Source organism: Carassius carassius, chromosome 22, assembly GCF_963082965.1.
Source record: "Carassius carassius chromosome 22, fCarCar2.1, whole genome shotgun sequence".
In the NCBI taxonomy this organism is placed as follows: Eukaryota; Metazoa; Chordata; class Actinopteri; order Cypriniformes; family Cyprinidae; genus Carassius; species Carassius carassius.
This window is the reverse complement of record NC_081776.1, coordinates 949,486-972,248: the sequence shown is the minus strand read 5'-3', so window position 1 is coordinate 972,248 and position 22,763 is coordinate 949,486. Positions and strand designations below refer to the sequence as shown.

General features: G+C 40.0%; 1 protein-coding gene across 2 annotated transcripts; it reads left to right on the top strand.

Annotated features, from left to right (window-relative positions):
• The first annotated feature begins 1,228 nt into the window (after positions 1-1,228).
• Positions 1,229-20,894, top strand: LOC132098626 (AT-rich interactive domain-containing protein 2-like). Of its 2 annotated transcripts, none has more exons than XM_059504698.1 (21): positions 1,229-1,720; positions 1,813-1,906; positions 2,519-2,616; positions 7,340-7,473; positions 8,503-8,721; positions 8,805-8,872; positions 8,957-9,026; positions 9,157-9,407; positions 10,053-10,149; positions 10,237-10,446; positions 10,584-10,748; positions 11,489-11,564; positions 11,649-11,783; positions 11,897-12,087; positions 13,037-15,261; positions 17,117-17,256; positions 17,344-17,482; positions 17,569-17,651; positions 17,732-17,861; positions 17,954-18,045; positions 20,320-20,894. In XM_059504698.1, the coding sequence occupies exons 1-21, from the start codon at positions 1,629-1,631 to the stop codon at positions 20,429-20,431; spliced, it is 4,821 nt and encodes a 1,606-aa protein (XP_059360681.1). In that variant the 5' UTR covers positions 1,229-1,628; the 3' UTR covers positions 20,432-20,894. The 2 variants fall into 2 exon arrangements, with proteins under 2 accessions (XP_059360681.1, XP_059360680.1); XM_059504697.1 differs by having other exon boundaries at positions 17,114-17,256.
• Positions 20,895-22,763: the final 1,869 nt, after the last annotated feature.

Below are 22,763 nucleotides of genomic sequence, written 5' to 3'. Positions count from 1 at the left end.
TTCTCATTAGAAGAATCAGAAATCATACACATATAGAGATTATATCTTCAAGAAAAATTCTAAAGGAAGGCTTTCACTTACAAAATTTACATGCATGTATAAAATATTTAGCCTTCTGTTTAAAACATCTGACTCTTCACTATTAGTATGGTTGATCATCGAAGGTCAGCAGCAAAGACGTTGGTCAATAAAAAGAAATTAAATACATAAAGGATATTTGTGCACTCTCTGAAAATCATTTACAAGGTACAAAATCTGTCACTGGGTCGATACCTCTTCAAAAGGTACAATTCTGTTGTATATTAGTACCCCAGTGACAGCTTTTGTACCTTTTTTTCTGATAGTGTATTATTTAACACGCTTGCGTCATGTCCTGAGTTTGCATTTGATTGTTTTTATTCATTTTGAGGAATATTTAATCTGTTTTTTGCTATAGTGAGAATAGTGATTAAATACATGTTGGAATTTAGTCTAGAACTACAGTAACATCATGTTTACACAATGCCTTTGTGTACTTACTCCAGATTTATCTCAACATGTGGACAGCAGAGCTATCAGTCAGTACATGAGAAAACATAGTAACCAGTGTTACTTATTTGAAAAAGTATATATATATATATATATATATATATATATATACCTAAATGCACTATTGTACCAGCAGTCACTATTTTTTGCCATCAACGTGATTACTCATTCTATGAAAAAAAAAATCAGTTATTGTGAATTCGTATATTTATGCTAGACACCTTAAAGATAACATGTACCAAAAATTGTTGTAAATAAAGCCTTTTGTATTGAATCTTTGATGCAGCAATGGTGCAAACGTGAATTAAAACTGCTCTGCTCATGTGACATCTTGCACTAACCATGTGGCACTGCACATGTTTAACTGAGACCCTTTGTTTTTTCCAAATTTGCAGGAAATTCACTAAAACGCTTTATAAATTAAAACTCAAGTTAGTAGATGACACATGGCTTTGTTTTAAATATATGAGTATACTGAAAATCTATTAATTTGACTAAATCTAGTTCATTGTGGGGATAGAAAACAGTAAACATTTTGTATGTCTCAAGTTTTTTTATTTTCATGACGTTAAACTGTCATTTCCCTTCCCCCAACCGACGCTCAGGGCTGGTACTCTTGTTTAACTGTGTGGCGGAGTTTCGCGACCCTCCCTTCGCTTCAGCGAGCTCCGTCTATTGTTCATGAGCGGCGCTGTGGTGGGTGCAGTACCGACGCTTGCCTACTGAGGGCGCCGCGGAGCCGCGCGGCCTCGGGTCTTTTTGTCTGAACTGGATCCCGCTGCCGCTTCACAGTGTGCGCGATTAAACCGGAGCCGCGTCCGTCCCGCACTGTCAAAAAGCCCACTCCAAACCCCAACACAAGCGCAGCCGGTGCCGTTGTTTTCCCGTGCAGCCATGAGCGGTGCAGCGCTGCCGTTGGACTGAGCTCGCTCTGGTTCGCGTGCTGTTTGCGCTGCCGTTGGAGCAGGGTTTCTCTACTCTCATCTTCCGTCGTTTCATTAACTTTTCAAACACGCAGCCGCGCCGGAGCGGAGCGGACCGGAGCATGGGATCCCCGGACTCTTAGGAACCGAATCTGAATTTCGAATTTCAGCGAAACGATGGCGAACTCGACGGGGAAAAACCTCCCCGAGCCGCGGAGGAAAGGACAGGCTTTCCTGGACGAGCTGCGGCAGTTTCACCTCAGCAGAGGGTGAGCGGGAATCTCGCTCTGATTATAACTTGGATGACCGGTGAGGGGTCCGTACGACTCACGGGAACTCATTCGACTGTTTTTCTCCACAGATCTCCGTTTAAAAAGGTTCCCGTGGTGTGTGGGAAGGAGCTGGACCTGGGCGCTCTGTATATGAGAGTGGTGTCTTTAGGGGGCTTCGCAAAGGTAACGTTAAGTTCCTCACACACACACTAAACTTAACATTTCTCATCTCACACACTCTTCCAGCGCGGTTCGGCGGATCTGTGTGCGGTTCTGCCGTACATCGGCCTGTGTAAGTGTGTGTGTGTGTGTGTGTGTTGTGTAGTGTGTGTGTGTGTATGTTGGTCCCAGACGCGCGCACACACACACACTTCCACACACACTCACTTCAAAATTACCGGGCGGCTTTTACATCGATAACCCGGACCAAGACTGAGGCATCGAATCCCGTCCGGACCCGCCGTGTACATCAGCGGCTTTATCCCTCTCGTGTGGCGGAGGATTGAGCGACTGTAGGCCGCACACAGGCCTGTGTATATCGCGCTGTATATAACGTTTCAGCCGAATACCTCGCACAGATCCGCGGTCCGGGACCGGTAGACTCGGACGGGTTCGCCTCAGAGCACCATGTTTCCCAGCTAACGTTACTGGTCTGATTTATTATATCACATTGGAAAGTATAAGTTAGCCGGAGTGCTAATAGGAGTTAGCATGCACACACACATATACACACTGAACACACACACGGTCCTGCATCGGAACCGAACCCCTCTCACCTCTCTCATCACCCTACAGGTGTCCGACAAGAACCATTGGGCCGAACTGAGCGAGGATTTCAATTTCCCCAGATGTTGCTCGAATGCTGCTTTTGTTTTGAAGCAGTACTACCTTCGGTGAGTGTTTCTTATTCAGTTTCTCTCTCTCTGATCGACTCCTGCACATGTGCTCAATGTTTACAGGCGCCTCTCTGCTCCGGTTCTGACTCACAAGCGTGCGTGTCGGAGGATCGTACGCTCGTGGAGACTTTTTACAGTGTTTTTTAATTTCAGCTTTTGTTGTGTTGCTAATGCAACCCTATGTGGCAAAAGTAATCTAAATCAGGGGCTTTACACAATGATAATTTGTGCTTCTGGACTTGTATTTGAGTCACTTTTAAGGATGCATCTGTCAATTGCATTTAATTATTTTGTTTTTAATGACAGGTTCTGTATGTTTGAATAAGAGACGAAACTCCGAAACTACTTTTCTTATTGCATTTCCTTTTTATTTATAATCCAGCGTTTCTTGTGTTTCAAAATAGAAAGATTTTAAAATACAAATCAGGAGTTTTACGGCATTTAGATGGCTATTTTAGACTTTAGGCATTTGGGTAAGTTTTAAAGGTTCATCCCTCACTTGCATTGGTTTTTGTTTTCTAGGCATTTTTTGTGGTTTGCTTTTTAGTATTTTTTTTTTTTTAAAAGCTTTTTTATTTTAAAGGATTCTTGTATATTTAAATAAGAGACACAAACTGTAAATGAGGCCTTAGTTTAGATCGTTTTTTGCCATTTATTGAGTAACACATGGTTCTTTGTCAAATGCTGTAACGTAACAATACAAGTGTTTTAATTTGGAAGGATTTTCAAGTCTAAATCAGAAGGTTAGAGGGTTGTTTGGGTTACTTCTAAGGATGCATCTGTCACTTGCATTCATTTACAGGAGTCTTTTGTTTTGTAGGCGTAGTTTAGTTTTGTCATTTATCTGGTTTGAGTATTTCTTTCACAACATGCATGTGCTGAGTCCTGTATATTTAAATAAGAGACGGGAAACTTGATGAATGTTTTGGATCTGTGTTCAGACGTCAACTGTCACTTGATTTTGCCATACAGAATGTGTTTTGTGCTTTCTAGGTTATCTGTGTGTTTATGAATGTGGTTAATGGTGTTTTACAACATGTACACGGTTGATTCGTGTATAAACCACCAAAGACATAATTTCACCAGCTGCTACACATGCAAAATTGTACTGTTTTTATATATTTGTAGTATCAGTAGTGAGAAGCGTACGGCCGTAGCACTGCGGTCTGCTCTACTGCTGGTTTTCCACGTGCGTTTCTCTCTAGTTCAGTAGGTTATGAGGGGGCTGAGACAGACCGAGTTGGCAGCAGGGAGTGTTTAGGCTGTGTGGGCCGTGAGAAGGAGACGTACACCTGCCATGCAACAAACTAAACGTAATAACCATTCTGCAAAGTGTCTTTTACCATCCTCACAGTCATTGCAAGTGAGGTTGTTTGTCAGTGACGAGAGCTCAGCACGCAGAGGGATGCAGAAAGACAATCTGCTGTGTGTCTTTCTCATGAGAGATGAGATATTGCATGAGCTTTAACTGGCTTTATTTGAAGCATATGCATATTTGTATTAGATGAGTTCTCTTTGGGTTTTATTTTCAGAATCAAAGGTCTCAATGCTGCTCAATTCTGATGTAACGCTGGTTGTTTTTGAAAGAGTTTAGACAGACATGATAACTCAGAGAAAATCCAGTAGCTGTAATAAGATTTTTTTTTTTTTTTTGCAGTATTAGTTATTATGACTATACATGTAAACATTCAAAACTAGTAATGTGATTTGAGCTGCAGGTGTTTTGATTGGATCAGGATGCTGGATTGTTTTAATTACAAAAAACTTTTTCCCAAAGCTTTCCAGGTTTATCTCAAAGCCACGGAATATCTCAGGAGTGTCCCACGTGCGTCACAAGAGGGGAAAGGGATTCAGAAGATATTGCTTTAGTAGATCCTCATTTCTGTCGGATCTCACTTAGTCCAATTCACTCACCCACAAATTCTCGCTTAGCTCCAAAGCGTTTTCTCAGCTAACGCCAGTGTGAGTCTTCAGACAAAAATGAAGGATTTAATTTGTACTTGTTTCATGGATTGCAGCAGAACAGGTGTCTCCTGTCGCTTTATTTTTTTTAATGCATGTCGTATCGGAGCATGTGTGATGTGGTTCGTTCTTACCAATCATTTAATCACTTTGAACACAGTTTTGCGAATCAGTTGGTTCGGTTCATGTCAATTCATTTGACTCCTAATTGAAAATGTCCCCAGTTTTTGAGAGATATTTAGTAAGGTTTTTTTTTTTTTACAGTGTCTGTTACATGGTACATGCACTTACTAAACTAATAACAATAAATGATGCATACTTACAAACTAAAAGCCTATAGAAAGCATCATATAGTAATCAGTATAATGCAGTACTTACACTATATCAAGGACACCTTAAAATAAAGTGTAACCAAATGTTGGATCATGTTGTGATCGTTACACTTCTATTATGCGGTCTTCTCCCAAATTAATTTCCACCTCATCGTTAATTGATTTGTGAATGCTTTGTGAATCTGTTTATTTGCAGATTGAGCACCACTAACTCTTTGAATCGCATGCAAATGAGCCTCAAATGCAAATTGTCTGAACGCATAGAATATTATTTCATTCCTCTGTTCATGTCTAGCCAGACAGTCGTTGGTCTCCGATTTGTTTTTGGTCAGTTTGGTCTTAAAGAGTGTACATTTTACATGTAAATATGTAGAACGTCATGGTCATGCAGTGATAAAGTGTTTAATTTATTCTGTTTACTGTAGTATTCAGGAGCTGCATTGCATATACTCAAGTTTTAGTTCTGTTTGAAGATATGTGTTGCATAACCATTCTCTGTAGTCCTATTTGATTTTCTCCTAGACACAAATATATCCAGCAGCTCCTGCAGGTGAAACTTGACCTTTTCCTTCTGTGTCTCCAGTAGAGGGCAGTAATTCTCTGTCTGGACCTCAGAAAGCGCCATAGTTCCTCATCAGTCAGCTTCATTTCTGTATTTACATCTCCGGATTACACCGCTGATGCTGTGTTTTTTGCCTTTTAGGTTTATGAATGAAAAGATAGAAAGATCTGCCTGCCTTCAACATCTGTTTGTGATAATCGAGATCTCCGAGAGCAGGACTGAGCTGACTTAAATTGTGCATAATAAACCTGAGAATTTCTGAAGGTCGTCATTTAGTGTCTCGAGAAGCATCATTCTGTAATCAGCCCTGGGTTTGTCTGAACTCATCAGCATCTACATTAGGTTTTTTTGATTCATTGAGTTGCAGGTAGTGAATATAACGCTTCTATACAATTTAAAGCGATCGTTCAGCCAGAATATTTTTTTATTATTATTTACTCATCTTCATGTAGTTCCAGACTTGTATGACTTAAAACATAAAAGGTTATTTTGAAGAATGTTAGTAAGCAGACAGTTTCGGTTCCCAGTGACTATCATTATACGGACAATTAAAAAAAAAAAATACAGTGAAAGTTAAAGGGAACTGAAACCGTTCGATGGCCAACATTCATTAAAAAATTATTTTTGTGTTCCACAGAAACGAGCAAAAAAAAACATGTTTGGAAGCACATGAGGACAAGTAAATACACTGTTTTAACTGCAGCAAACCAGTTTTCACGTACCACCGTAATTCACATAGATTATGAACAAATTTAAATCTGACGACAGAACTCGCATTTCTCTGTTTGTCTGCTAGGTATCTTGTTCATATCAACTATCACTAATTAAAATCCTACACTTACACAGTCCAGTCAGTTGAACGTCTGTCCAGGCTTTGTGTGTCCGGTGCAGTGTGGTGTTTTCTTGTGTTTATGGAGTGCAGATATCTATTTCTAGTGTTTGTATTGTAGCACGTGGGAGGTGTGTGTGTGTGTGTAAGTGAAAGCTCATTCAGTTGAGGGAACCACTCATGAGTCATCCTCGCACACAGAGCAGGACTGAATATTACTATTTGACTCACAATATGGTCGATCCCTGATTCTCTGGAATAAACCGCTCGTGCTTTCTGACCGCCGTTCAGTATGTGTGGTTACAGAGCTGTGTGAGGTGAAGTGTTCAGTTATCTTGGGTTTTTAGTGGGGATTTAATCAAGTATGACGTTTGTTAGGTTGCAGACTTTTGCATGTGAGTTTTCTCTTTGCGTTTAATCTTTCCAGTTAATCGTGTGTCAATGTCTGTTTGTCGTCTTGTCAAATCTTTATTGAATAATGTGTAAGGTGCAACTTCAAGGAATAGTTTACTAATGAAAATCGGCAGAAAATGTGCTCACCCTCAGGCTATACAAGATGTTCCTTCATCAGATCTGGAGAAATGTAGCATTGCATCACTTGCTCAGCAATGAATGCTCTGCAGTGAATGGGTGCCATCAGAATGAGAGTACAAACAGCCGATAAAAACATCACAGTAATCCACACCAGTCTGGCACTTAATGTCTTGAGAAGAGAAAAGCTGCATGTTACATACAAATGCCAATAGATTTTCTCAGTCCCTGAGGTACGGAGGTTTGTTTGTGTGTGTTTTGCTCATGGAAATGAATGACATTCGCACATTATCTCTCCAAACAGTCATCTAAATGCAGAAACCGATGTCTGCTTATTTCAAAAACGCTATAAAATGTGTACAATACTCCGTGCTCACTGGTCAGTGAATAAATGGATTAAGGATCTGGATATTTCATGTCTCTTAAATTTCCCCTGAGATCGTGATAGTGTATCTATCTGTCTGTCCTTTTGTGTGCTGATGTCTTTTTCTGGTCTCTCTGCAGCTATCTAGAGAAGTATGAAAAGGTGCATCACTTCGGAGAGGAAGATGAAGAAGTGCAGCCGGGGAATCCGAAACATTTGCTTCCGATTGGTGCAATACCCACGTCATACAACTACCAGCAGCACACTGTATCAGGTACAGATGAGCCCTGTCTGCTTCTCTGAAACACACACACACACACACACAGATGGCTCAAAGGGTTCGTGTGTGTTGGAGCTGCACCTGTGAAAACTCTTAATGCCTTGAAGGAAACCGTACTCCTGCCACTGCGCTCCTTTCAGAGAGACAGATGATATTTCCCTTTACATAAGGACTGGGGTAGGTTTTAGTCTCACTATATGAGGACTTAAACATGTGAACTTCATTTCCAGAGCTTCTCTGAGAATCATTTCATTAACCTTACTGATTAATTTGATTAAAATTTCATCAGATACACACAAACTCAAAGATCTTTATGACAGACTGCTAAAATGAGAAGTTTAATTTGAAAAAATGAGTAGAATCTACTTCTCAAAGTAATAATAATACATACATTTTGTATTAGTTTTGGTTTCTGAAAGCATATCCACAGTAACACAATTTTTCATCCATTTTTTTAAATGTAACAAACCCCCGATGTGCAGCACTTTTGGGAAAGGAATTGTTTATTTGATTTAAATGATAAAAGATTTGGACCGTATTAAATATTGTTCCTGCGTTTGCCATGAATATTGTCTTATATGGCAAAAAATCATAACCACAGTTTTCCATAATACATTTGTATTAAACCATAAAGCACAGAATCCAGAAAAATGAAAACCGATGACACTGAATTTCAGAAAAAATAAAACATTTCATAGGGATCTGTTGTATAACTTAATCTAAAGGCTGCATTATAATGGTTAAGATTTGGTTTAGGGGTAAGTTTAGGCTTATTTACCCAAGTGCTTCATTAAGTACATTGTATGCACATGCAGAACAGGATTGTAAAATAAAGTGCAATCGATATTTCCTAACTCCTCTATATGCTGATGTAGATCTTTTTGGGAGAAGTGAAGTTTACACATGAGGTCTGAACAACCAGATGCATTCACACTTGACTGAGTCTAGTTTTGTAAGAGTCTCGAGACACGCTCACAAAGAAATGTAACACAATTTAGCTTTTGCTTATCCTTTGTTTGACAGACTATCTCCGCCAAAGTTATGGGCTGTCGACGGAGTTTGTCCCTCCATCTGATTACAACAAACTGGTGCTGTCTCTCCTGTCCGGGCTCCCGAATGAAGTGGACTTCGCCATTAACGTGTGCACGCTCCTGTCCAACGAGAGCAAGCACGCCATGCAGCTAGAAAAAGAGCCCAAACTCGTCACGCTGCTGCTGGCACACGCGGGAGTCTTCGACGACTGTGCGTTTAACACTGCGGCTACTAGAGGATTTGCACTTTGGGAATGCATGTGTGTGCTAACGTTACATATGTTTGTCTTTCAGCATTAGGCAGCTTTTCTGCTTTATTTGGGACAGACTGGCAGGAGAAAACATCACGGGACTTTGTGAGGGTAAGAGACGATGATGTCATCATGCATTTCTTGCTTGCTTTCTGTTCTCACGCTCTTAACGCTCTTATTTTCTTGTCTTCATAGTTTTGGAAAGATGTCATTGAAGACAATGAAGTGAAAGATCTCATCTCAGACAACAGCTGCACACCCCAAAGTATGTGGCTGTTTGCGTCCTGGCTACTCTTGTTTCATGTGATGTGGTGAATAGTAGTTTCACTTTGATTAGTTGATATGTTTTAACCAAGCATTATTTAACACTGAAGTGTGCATTGTGTGTTTTTCAGATGGAGTGGAGATGAGGGATGTCTGCACTCCTCTCTTCCACCCGACACGTGCTGTAGGCATCGGAGACATCGAGGGCCAGCGGGTGTTGCAGGTGGCAATGATTCTGAGGAACTTGTCCTTCGAGGAGGCCAACATCAAACTCCTGGCAGCTAATCGCACATGTCTGCGCTTCCTCTTACTGTGTGCACACTGCACCTTTATCCAGCTGCGGCAGCTGGGTCTCGACACGCTCGGCAACGTCGCTGGAGAGGTTAGTCCTCAAACTACAAGGTCTTAATAGAGTGCTGAAATTACGACTTTTTTTGTCGGGCCAGCATGTAAGTTTGCATCACCAATATACTCTTAAAAAAAAAAAGGATTTTTCCATCCATTGGCTTTTGGATAATTGCTGAAAATAAGCTCTGTGAACAAAAATTGTTTATAATACTTGCATGTTTTTTTGGTTTGGGATATCACAAACACCCTCAAAAATTGTCAACACTGTCAAACCTGAATCCATTTTACAGTTTTTAATCTGAGGCAAACATAGGTTTTTAAATTGCTCTTTTATATTATTTCAATTTGTTTCTCACCATAAAAACAGCCAAAGAAGCTGGCATGATATTAAAACACCAGCTAACATGTTTCACTCATCATGATAATCTTACACAACTACCCTAATTTGACAATTTTGTATTTAAAAACATTTTCATTTTTAGTTTAGGGCTGTCACTAATGATTTTTTTTTACTTAAAATACAGGCAATAATATTTGGTTCAAAATAAAATAATCAAAAGCAAGTAATCATATGGTTTTATGAAACAAAACAGCTTAAATACACAAACAGTATAATCATAACTTATGTACATTATGTATTATATCAAATGCCATCCGTCTGTTTGTCCTTTTGTTCCAGCTTCAGTTGGATCCAGTTGATTTCCGAACAACTCATCTGATGTTTCACACCATCACGAAGTGTTTGTTGTCACGGGATCGTTTTCTCAAAATGAGGGGTTAGTGTGTTTTTGGCTGAACCATTTGTGCAGTAAAACATACAGTTTTCTGTGAGAGTTGCCAATTATTTCCAATGCATCCTGCAGCCATGGAAATTCTCGGGAACCTGAGCAAGGTGGAGGATAATGGCGTTCTGATCTGCGAGTATGTGGATCAGGAGTCTTACCGAGAAGTCATCGCCCTCCTGACGCTGCCGGACATCATGCTGGTCATCTCCGCGCTCGAGGTCCTGTACCAGCTGGCCGAGCTCGGAGAGATCACGTGCTCTAAAATCTCCTCTGTCGAGAGAAGCATAGGTACACGTTTACACAATTCAGTAAACAATTTCCTTCCAAAACCGTGCATTTGTTGTGATGTTTCAGACTGAAAATGTGGTTGCACCACTAACCGTCAGGAGCTGTGAACTGACATGGTTTGCATGTTCATGTGTCAGATCTTCTAGTGCGGTTGGTGTCAGTGGACCTGCACACGTTCGGACCAGACGCCCTGACGGCAGTAAAACTCATCGAGCATCAGGCCTCGAGCAGTCAGGTCTCAGAGGTTCGGCCGCAGCTTGTCGAGCACGCTCCACAACCCACGCAAGGCACTCCTGGCGCCGGTAAGTGTACTATGCATCCGCTTTCTGTGTGTGCTAGAGATGAGCAAAGATACATAATCAAACATCACAGGAAGTACTCTCTCTTTTAATAATTTTAATATTAACAGCAATTATTATATGATGCAGTCACACTTGTAGCAATATTATTTAGTTCTGTTTAAAGTAATAACAATGCTATGCATAATAACATACAACTAACTGTAAACCAACCCTCATCCTGACCTTAAAGTAAGTGCATATAGTTATTTACAATGATTCATTATTAAAGGTATAGTTATACTTTAACAGGCGAATGAAGTGGAAACCAAAATGCACATTTGCATCATGTCAGAACTCATTGTCTGTTACACATTTTATTGGATTGTAATAAGTCTACTCCTCCTTTATACAGTGGAGTTTATTTCACAAAGAAAAAAATCTTACTGACCCCCAAATTTTATATAAAGTTTTTTTGAAGGTAACTTTACCTCAAAATTCATTAAAATTCGTGGAAAATAGTTTGTTTTTTTGCACCGTTATGATAAAGTGCAAAAGTAGATTCCCTCATCAGTGCTTTTGATATGATCACAAAATAGGAGATACTGTTAAATAGATGTTGTTGTTTTAAGTCTTAAGGTAGGGTATAAAAATATCCCACCAAAAAAAAATCTGTATGAAAAGGTGAGTTGAAATTGAAAATGAATGAGGGAAGAGTTCATGTAATTAGTTTTTACAGTGTGTTTGCATCTGTTTGTTTGTAGTGAACAGGGCGCCTGTGCAGTCTACGCCTCCGCCTGGGATTGTGGAAGTAGATGGAGAGAAATTCACAAATCAGTGGTAAGATTTACTGTCTTTCCTTCATGCATTTCTCAAATCTGTTATGTGTTCTAGTGTATTATGAATGCTTTCTGCTCTTGGTAGGCTAAATGCTCATTTCGAGGTTCATCCAGACGGTTCGGTCTCTCGCTCTGAGATGTACTCTGAATACCTGGCGACCTGCAGCAAGATGGCACGTGGTGGCGTGTTAACATCCAATAACTTCTACAAATGCCTGAGGTGAGATTAACGGGACTGCTGTGAAGTTGTACTTGTGGTGTCCCAAATGGTAAATGAATGCTGAAACTCGTCGCTGAAACGTAAAATCAACGCTGTGCTTGTGTGTTTCTCAGGACGCTGTTTCCTAATCACACAGTGAAGCGTGTGGAGGACACACGGCTGAATGGACAGGCTCAAATCCACGTGGTTGGTGTGCGGAAGAGGCCGATTCCTCTTCCCGTCCAGCTTTATTATCAACAGCAGGCCAGTCCTGCACCAGTTCTCAAGCACGAAACCCCTTCAGAAACCCCTCAGCCCCTGTCAGGTAGAAATACACTTTTATTATTGGTTCAAGAAATCTCGTTCTAGCAAGAGAGAGATTTCAACTACACTTGATCTTGGGTTTAAACCCTGGTAAAAAGCCCATTTTAACTGGTTTAAATGTTTCGTACTTATTATAAACCGAATCTAGCACTGTTTTTGACACACTGGTTTATTTTTTTCGCATTTTTACAGACTCTGAATTGTGGTGTGAAAACTATAGTGTGAAAATATGAAAGTTATAGGGAGTTGTTTAGCAATAGACAACCATAATCATAAACCTCATTAAATATTCATTCACTTTTAAAAGACTTCATGCAACAAGTTGAGTTTATATGTTTACAAGGTTATTAAATAAGAATATTAACCTTGTGCTATATGAAATCATTTTTTTATTTTTTCCAAATACTATTTTTTTTCTGTTTTTCTCAATTTCTTTTTGTATGTTTTAATCAAAAATTGCACATCAATTGAACTTGTAAAATTTTAACTGTAATAGCGCCTTATCAAATATGTTGAATTTTTTTGGCAAACGAAGTGCTGCAATTGTTTACGGTTTAAAACATGGATAGGAAATTTGTGTTATTGTTTGTTAGTCCTTAATGTATTACTATTATTACTTTGTGATGAAGCAGTCTTTTTGCAGTTTAACATTTACAAACACTAGTCATTTTCGTGATTTGAATAAGTGTGCAGGAATATTTTGATTTATTCATCCAAATTTTGCCAAATTCTTTGTTATACAGCAAATTCCATTTTTATGGCTGGATTCTGCCCATGTTTTCTGCATCATGAAAATCATAAGACCCTAGTTAACCCCATTGTGCGGTGCTGAACTTGAACACCAGATTTAATTTACCCAGCTGTAAGAATAAAACAAAAGTCCATAGTGTTTAATGGGTCTAGCTAGTCGCATTTATAGCTCATTTGATCTTTCTTGTTTGTCCTTGCAGCGCTGCCTCCTGGTGTGGGAGGTCAGCTTGTCCGGGCACCAGCACTAAGCCTTACTGCCGGACAGGCAGCACCACAGGTGGCCTTCACCATGCACCGAACATTGCACACCAACGCTCCCAGTGCTCCTGCGCCAGCCCCAACTGTTCCACGACTACCCATCAACCCGCCAGGACAAGCAGCACTTCCTCCCCCTTGCCCTCCTGCCACCGCCCCAGTTCCCATACGACCCAATGACATTCTCAAAACAGCCATGATCCAGAGCTCCATCCCCACAGCCACCACTGCACCTGCTGTTCCCAACCACAGCGTCTCACCTACCCACCAGCCCTTGCTCCATCACACTCCCGTTACACTGATCCAGCAGGGTCCATCGCCCCAGGGACACGTATTTACAGGTCGAGTGCAAGGTGTTGGTCCCTCTGTGGCCCAACAGCGCCTGCAAGCCCCTCAGGGACAGCAAGGTGCCCCTTCCCAAGAGTCTGTAATGCTCGCACCGCCTCAGTATGTCAGTGCATCTTGCACTTCGCTGGTGGCAGGAGGTCAGGTCATGACTGTCTCAGGCGTGACTAGCAACCGCGTCACATTTCAAAATATCGCCCCCAAACCTGCACCACTAGCCCAGTCGCCACAGCCTCAACCTCCACAACCGCAACAGCAAAGCTTAGTCATCGTCAGTCAGAATCAACAACACAACTCTGCATTCGCCCCAGCCATCCATCAAATCGTACTGACCAACCCCAGTCCTCAAACCATCCAACCGCAGCCCACGCAGTCTCCCGCTTCCCCGAATGCACCGATCACTAACCCCGCCCCCATGCAGCAAGCCCCACCCAACACCGTTAGCCATATGCTGTCTCTCAAGCGCCAGTTTCAGCAGACTCCGCCCCCTCCTCCTCCCCCAGCCCAACCTACCTCCACAGAATCCAGTCTGATTAAACAGTTACTGCTTCCGAAACGTGGTCCCTCCACCCCAGGTGGAAAACTCATACTCCCTGCTCCGCAAGTTCCTGCTCCTGTGAGCACAAGAGCGCCAAGCCCGCAAGTCGTATACCAGGTGACCAACAGCTGTCCAGTGGCATCTCAACCGCAGTTAAACATGCAACTAATGCAGAGCCCCTTGCAGGCGACTGGTGCTGTTCCCATCTCCATCCTCCCAGGGCAGATCATCTCCACCTCCACCCCTGGCACCCTTCTGCAGGCTTCACCCAGCAACCAAGTTACCTTCACAGTAGTGCCAAACTCTGGCTTTCCCGGCCAGGGAGTGCAAACCCCGCCCACAATCGGCCTGCAGTTGACTCCGCCTCTGCCAGTTGCAGGAGCCACGCCCATTCCACCTTTCCAAGGAGACAGAATCATCTGCCAAAAGGAGGAGGCGGCCAAGGACGCCACAGGGCTGCACATCCACGAGCGCAAGATCGAGGTCATGGAGAACAACTCAGTCACCGACGGTTCGGCCAAAGCCAGCAATGGTGAATCCGCAGAGGTCGACGGACCTGCGACAAAGCTGCTCAATGGGAGGAAGTTTGACTCAAGTCTACCTCCATACCACTCAGGGAACAGCCAGGCAGAGGCGCTGAACGGCCCTGTGGCACAAGGCGGCGACAGCCCTGGAAAACAGACGCCCTCTGACCCTAAAAAGCTAATGGTGAATGGGGTGTGCGACTTAGATCGATCGGATGCCACCCACCCGGGCAAAAACATTCCAAATCACAAGGCTTCCAAACACATGGGGAACGGCGAGGTGTTGTCGCCTCAGAAAGCGCACGGGCCTTTCGGCCTCAAGGACTCTGTTGCTGCTCCTCAGCAGGACACTGCCAAAGCAGAGCAGGCCAAACGCTTGGCCAACGGGCCCAGCCACGGCGCGGAGATCTCCAACGGCTCCAACTCAGAGACATTGAGCCTGAGGCAACAGCACCCACCTCATAACCACTCTTCACCTCCACCCGTTTCTGAACCGCCGCCTCCTCCTCCTGCTAACGGCACCTCTGAGAGCCGGCCGCTGAAGAGACCGCTGGAGGACGGGGACAGAGGTACCTCTGGAATCCCCACCAAAATGGGCGTACGGATCGTGACCATCAGCGACCCCAACAATGCTGGTAACAGCGCCACCATGGTGGCCGTGCCGGCGGGCGCAGACCCAAGCACAGTAGCAAAAGTAGCAATAGAGAATGCAGCGCAGCAGAGAGCAAGTGTGCCCTCACCGCTTCCTGAAACCAATGCTCAGGTAATGTGCTTTGATTCATGCCGTTTACAACATAATACTTTTTTTCTGGAAAAAAAAAATTCTTTAGCTCTAGATAAAACTATTTCCTTTTCATACACTGTTCAAGTGCAACTACCAAGTCTCTAGTGGAAAGAAAGCAAGTGTTTTTTTTATTGCACTTTATTTATTCCATCTGTTCAGTTACTGTACATATATTTAAAAGCTGTGGGTTTCTTCAGCACGTGCATAAACTATATTTTTAAGTTTTCTAAAGTGGGGTTTGATCATATATCATTGACCTGATTTATGCAACACTTTTTTTTTTCATTAGATTAATGTAGATTAATATGGTGATAGGAGAGATCCAAAATCCTCTACAATGTCAACAGATTGAAATAATAATTTTTGAACCTGACTTCATTCAGTATACATTTCTTTACTGGAAAATTATGCATATTTAAATCAGTGCATATTTAATTATGAATTTCTGCATATTTTTCAGATTTTTGAAAGCTTGTAATACAAAACAATTGTCTTACTGTCTGTACTGATTTGTTAACTAGTGAAGGAATGATATCTGGAAATGTTTACCCTACTCAACTATAGTGTTAATTAGAAACAAGTTTACTTCTGTTTTAGATGCTTGTTAGATGAAGCTGATTTTATTTCCATGTGAACTGACTTCAAGAGCTTATATTCCGATGAACCTCAAAAATTGCTGTATTGCAAGTGAAATGTTCTCATATATTATAGGTGAAATTAACTGTTATGCAACAATTCTTCAATCATTTTTGAGTTTTTCTGTAGTTTTTTGGACTGAAAAACATTCTTGCAGTTTTCCTCAGGCTTACAAAATGTACGAAAGTATCAGCAAATTTAACAACAACTCATTTAAGAGCAGTTAATAATGCCAAAGGCAACATCTTCCACTGCAAAATCAAAATGAGAAAAAGAATCATAACATAACCAAAGAAATCACTAACATAATTCTAGACCCAAATGGAGTACCCAGTAGGGCTGTGTGATTTGTGGGAAAATATCTAATTGCAAATGTATTTTTTATTTTTGACATATTGCATATTTTGCGATTTTTTTTTTATTTATCAAATATTGTCAATAGTGTGCAGCACAGTATGGGTATCGTTACCCTGCTGAAAAAAACAATAGAATCCATCACAGACTTTCTAATGGTTTCCATTGAAACAATTACAAAATTCCTTTTTGTAGCATGTTTTGGGCATTATTCCAGCAGGATTCACTGTTGTTCTATTGTTTCCCATCTGCCAGATCACATCCCACCAATAGAATTAATCAAATACCAGTAGAACCCAATATAGTTTTACATTAGAGCCAATATATTTCCCATTAGAAATCCATTACATTTTCTATTGTGTTTTGGGAGGGGTTCTATTGTTTTATTTTTTGTTTTGTTTTTTTCAGCAGCTAATATTATAATGGTATTACTACTTTTACAGAATTTACTTAATTACTGATTTTCACAGGAAAGGTTAGTTTATTTGCTGTATTATATAAAGAACTGTATTACTTTAGCAATTTATTACTGAAGTATTACATAGTAATATCCGTCAACATCGCATGCTTTGCGATTAGCAAACCGCAACGTCTCAAATTGCGTTTCGATTTCAATTAATCTCACAGCCCTAGGACCAGTTTGTATAGTATGTGAAATTTACACCATTTATTTTGCATTGCACTAATTGTTTTATTCCGTGCACTTACTGAAAAAAAACTAAGAATTTTTTAAATACACAATATGATTATCATTTTTTGCTATTATTATTGTTGTTATGTGCAGCAGTTGATGTATTCACACTTATTCCAATTCTCACGTTTCAATTTTCCCGTGTGTTAGCAGCCTATGTCAGTGGAGACTCCGCCTCCAGTGGATCCGGCTGCACAGGGAACCAATCAGAGTTCTCCTGCACCCGCCCTGTGTCCAGATCAAGCACGTAAACCTGGACAGAACTTCAGATGTCTTTGGCAGGCATGCAGACGGTGAGGACGCGTCTGATGTGCTCTGCTTTATAGATTCTGTTCTTGAGAAGGAGGATGGTAGGGGCTAACTTTAACGTGTTGTTCCAGGTGGTTTGACACGCCATCACAGGTGTTTTACCATGCAGCTACCTGTCATGGCAGTAAAGATGCGTACCCAGGGCAGTGCCAATGGGAGGGCTGTGAACCTTTTCCTCGACAGAGACTATCCTTCATCACACACCTCCAGGCAAGATCCCATCTTTCTTTATAGATGCAGTTATAATGTTGTGTGTGTGTGTATGTGTTTGACTAATCATAGTGTGTGTTTTGCAGGATAAGCACTGCTCGAGGGAAGCGCTCTTAGCTGCACTCAAACTGGAGGAGCAAACACAAAGCAGCAACCCCAACACTTCCAAGTGTGTATGGCTTCTTTAGCTCATGCTGGTTTCAGGTAGTAGATGATTGTGATGGAGATTGTGACTGTGTTGATGTGCAGGTCTCCTCCAGCGGCGGTCAACAGTCCTCCTCCTCCTCCCAGACCACAGAAAGCGCTCGTCAACCACCCCAGTGCAGCTCTGATGGCGTTACGCAGGGGCTCGCGAAACCTGGTGTTCAGGGACTTCACAGTCAGTATTACATCGTGTCAACATTGACCGTTCAGCTGGTTATAGATGCGTAAAGCTTGAAATGTTTTATTTGTGTTTTCTTTCCGGCTCAGGACGACAAAGAGGGACCAATGACCAAACACATTAGACTAACTGCTGCCTTAACGTTAAAGAGCATCGCCAAGTACTCCGATTGTGGACGGAAGTAAGTAAACCTTTTCAGTGTGGTGGTGTATATATATAATGTATGTATATATGTGTATATGTTTTTTTATTTTTAGAAATGTGTGTGTGTATTATATATGTACCGTATTTTTCGGACTATAAGTCGCACCTGAGTATAAGTCGCATCAGTCCAAAAATACGTCAGAATGAGGAAAAAAACATAAGTCGCACTGGACTATAAGTCGCATTTATTTAAAAACCAAGAACCAAGAGAAAACATTACCGTCTACAGCCACGAGAGGGCGCTCTGTCTTCAGTGAAGACTACAGGAGAACTGAGCAGTATAGAGCGCCCTCTGGCGGCTGGAGACTGTAATATTTCTCTTGGTTCATGTCAAATAAATTTTGATAAATAAGTCGCACCTGACTATAAGTCGCAGGACCAGCCAAACTATGAAAAAAAGTGTGACTTATAGTCCGGAAAATACGGTACATAAATATACACAATACATGCATATTGTGTAAAAACAAACTTTTAATTTGGATGCGATTAATCACAATTAATCGATTTGACAGCACTAACACACACACACACGTTAATATTATCAATAAAATTTTTGTCGTCATATTTCAATAATATAATAAACCATATAAAAGTTTTTATTTTAATAATGATTTATAATATTAAAGTCTATATATACTTTTAAGTATTGAAATACTAAATATGTAGATTATTTGATCATTAATGATTTATTTTGTAGTAGAATTTTTTTATTATACTACAAAAAAAATCATTAATTGCAGTAATAAATCTGAGAATCATTTCTACAATTTGTTTGTTAAACAATCAACTTGTGTAAAATTGATCTAAAAAATATTTTTCATGAAAATTTAACAATGCAAAAATATTTTATTTCAAAGTAATATTTCATTTGTCACATTAAAATAAACAAATATAAGAAATGAATTTTATTTTATTTCTAAATGTAAATATATTTACATATATAGATTTTTTTTTAGCACAGTACAAAAAATTCTGCATTTCAGTAATGACATTTAGAGAATACAAAATAATATATAAAAAAAACATTTTATAAAATTTCAGTTTCTGTGAGATGTAAGAAATGTTTAATTTTCATAAATTTAACTGCAAAAAATGTAATGCTTTTAAAAGACTTTGTTGTTTTTTTTATATTACTGTTATTAATAATTTATTAGTAAGTAGTATTAATTATTATTAGAATTATTGTTCTTAATGTGAACTCAATATTTTGGGATGAAATGTGACTTTTTGGGATTCACTTGTTTTAGCTTGTGCATAAATGTAGTCTGTCTATCTGTTGTAGGGCTGGGACAATAAATAGATGCATCGCGATTTGTGGATCGATTCTAATATTTTCGGAATGCATCGTGACTCTCTCTCTAATCGATTCTGAGCTTAGTTTTTAACAGCAGATGGCGCTGTAGGCTAGTTTTTAACTGCACACTCAAAGGCTCACAAAGAAGAGTGTTTAAAGGGATACTCCACTCTAAAATGAAAATTTAGTCATTAATCAATTACCCTCATGTCGTTCCAAACCCGTAAAAGCTCCATTCGTCTTCGGAACACAATTTAAGATATTTTGGATGAAAACCTGCCAAGACTGCCAAGGAAATAACAGTATCTAGGTCCATAAAAAGTGAAAAGTCATCATCAGATTATTCCATCTGCCATCAATCTGGGTTATATGAAGCGATGGAAATACTTTTTAAAGAAAGTGAAGAAAACAGAAACAACGACTTTATTCAATAAATACATGTAGAAACAGCGCGTCCTTGTGGCGCGGAGGACACAGTTTTTAGTGTCAGTGTGAATCTAGTTTCATGCCACAGAGCTTCTCTTAAAACTGTAGACAGTTGACAGACTTGTTCTTAGCTAAAAAAAAAAAAAAAAAAATACTTATCCCAGTTGCATAGTTTAAATTGTGAATTGCATGCGCTAAAAAGTTGACAATGCACTTTCTGTACTTGTTTTGCACTGCTTCAGTTACACACAGGCTGACGTGTTCATTTAATAAAAAGCAGAAAGTGATCACTTGGTCTAGATTTTTTTTAACTGCTTAAATTAGCCGTTTAATCTAAATTGTTTTAATGGGCAAAAGAAAATCATGTTTTTTTTTATTTAAATGCAAAAGCAAACATAGCAAAATATATGTCGAATATCGTAAAAATGTTGACAACATCGAGATATAGTTTTTTTATATATATCGCCCAGCCCTATTCGCAATGCATCAATTTATTGTCCCAGCCCTTATCTGTTGTGTGTTTGTGTTCAGGTTGGTCAGGCGGCATGAAAATCATCTCTCTGTGCTGGCGCTGAGCACTATGGAGGTCTCCACCACGCTCGCCAAATGCCTTTACGAACTCACACGCTCTCTGCAGACCTGAGCTCAGCTCAACCCAAAAACCTTCAGGAGACGAGAAGCCCATTAACCCCATTCTGCTGCCACACAGATCGCTGGCGTTGTTGGGTCGTGGGGCAAAAGCTCCAGTTCGTCTCCCTAAACCCCCCTCACACCCCTCTCTCCCCCTCTCTCTCTCCATTCCATCACCTCTCTCACAAACTGCCACGGGTCTTCCACCAGCCACTCAGAAACCAGCGCCCATCTCACTCTTCTTCACACCTGGCCCGACGAGCACACTTTTATAGTCCCGAAGGAGTGCGGGGGGGGGATTCTGTGGGCGGGGCTAGTGTGGCAGAGGTGTGGCTAGATTTTGATTTTCTTTACAACTTGATAGCTTGGTTTTCTTACTTGAGCCGATTATATTTTCACTTATTTATTATTGAAATAAATACCAATACGAGTAAATGAGAAAAAAAAAAGAACTAGTGTAAATATTTGTGAATAGACAAAGTTAAATCTCCCTCCTTCATGCCGCTGCTGCCCGCTGGTATCAGAAGCATTATGTTAGTAGGTTCAGAATCATTTGAGATGTGATTCTATACTCAGCAGTGGATGAATGTACTTAAACCCTGTAAATATTCTGCAAAGGTACTGATGCTGTAAAGTTTTGGGAGGGCTGGCGGAGGGCTACAGGTTTTTCTTTGTGGAACTGTTTTTTGTTTTTTTGTTTTCCCCTTTTTTGTACGATTATAACTTGTAGAACTCATTTTGCTGGCTGAAAGAGTATGAAATAATATATCATATGTCATTTTGTAGAAGAGACAAACATATTGAAGGTATTCCCCTCAACCTGTATTCACTGTAAGCGTTGGAGTACGAGCCCGACCGCGCGTACGTGATTCTTTTTGTATTTGTAAATTGGAGTTTTATACAGGTTTTCTCCTGTGTTCTTTGCTTTCCGTGCAGGTATGACATTTTCCTCCAGACCTTTTTTGTATCTTAATATAGTGTGGGAATTAATTGTTCTATTTTGCATTTTCTTTTTTTTTTTTTCATCCATTCTTAAGACCATGCCACATTCCGGCTCCCGGACCCCAGGCTGTCCTTTCTGCTGTGTGTTGTGTAACATTTATTACTGCCTGTTGTGTTAGCATCCCAGCGGGGTCACGACCCCTAACCCCAAACCCCCACCACCATTTCTGTAGGGTGTGCGATGATGCATATATCTAACAGTCTGATATAGATTGGCTTCATTTACTTTGGTGACTGTTTATAGTTTTTAAATAAAAAACTGAACATTTTTGACAATGTTGATGTGCCTTTTTTTTTTTTTTTTTCTTGTGACCAACAATCATCTGGATAGAAATGTTTTGGGTGTGTTAAAGATTTTTCACGAATAAGAGATAATGGAAAAAAAATAAGCTAACTTGTATATATATTATATATATATATATATAAAAAGGACTAAAGCACATGCAAAATATAGTGTAAATACAAGAAAACATGGTAATTTCTATCATGCATGTAGAGAAATTGAGATGCAAAGGAGAGCTGCACATAATAACCCACCTTATTTTGAAACACAGAAATAAGCTATTTATATACAGTACACGAAAAAGAAATCATAAAAATGTAATTTGATCTTTTCTAACCTAATCTTAATTTTACTGAAACTGCTAGTTCTACTTCTAAGTGTGCCGATCTCAGCAGGAATAAAAGCCAATGCACATCGAATTCAGCAGGAATAAAAATTAGTGTATAAAAATAAATAGAAATGCAAAAAGCACATGCAAAATAATGTATAGATACACAGAAACGTACAAGGGGAAATGTGTTGCATAGAAACTGACAGCATGTCCATACAGTTAAATCAATATTTGCATGATGTCTGAACTGATGGGATGTTCTAGAGACTATTGAATCATAAATCCGCTCATGAGAAATTTACCTGGAGAGAAATTTCTAATGTATCTAAAAGTTTCAGACATATTACCGGATTGTGACGATTAAAAGCGCATAATTAAGATGTGTTCAGGTGAGTCTGATTAGAAACACACACAGTGTAATGTTGCACTTTAACTCCTCAGGTTCTTCCAGTGCGACAGGAGGAATGAGGGACGAGCCGCGAAACAAGTAAATTCATAATAATAGATTAGGTTTATTATTAAAACTTGTGATTGTGCGTTCTTACCGCTGCACTTCCGTGTTTGTTATAATTTTATGAAAGGTTATCATTTATTTTTTCACATTTTATTCCATTTTTTATTTTTGTCGTTAGACAGTGTAATAAAAGAGACTAAATATTTTTTAATTAATACATTCCAAATAATAGAAAATAATTTATATTGAGGATATAGCCGTGGTGGTGCACTGTC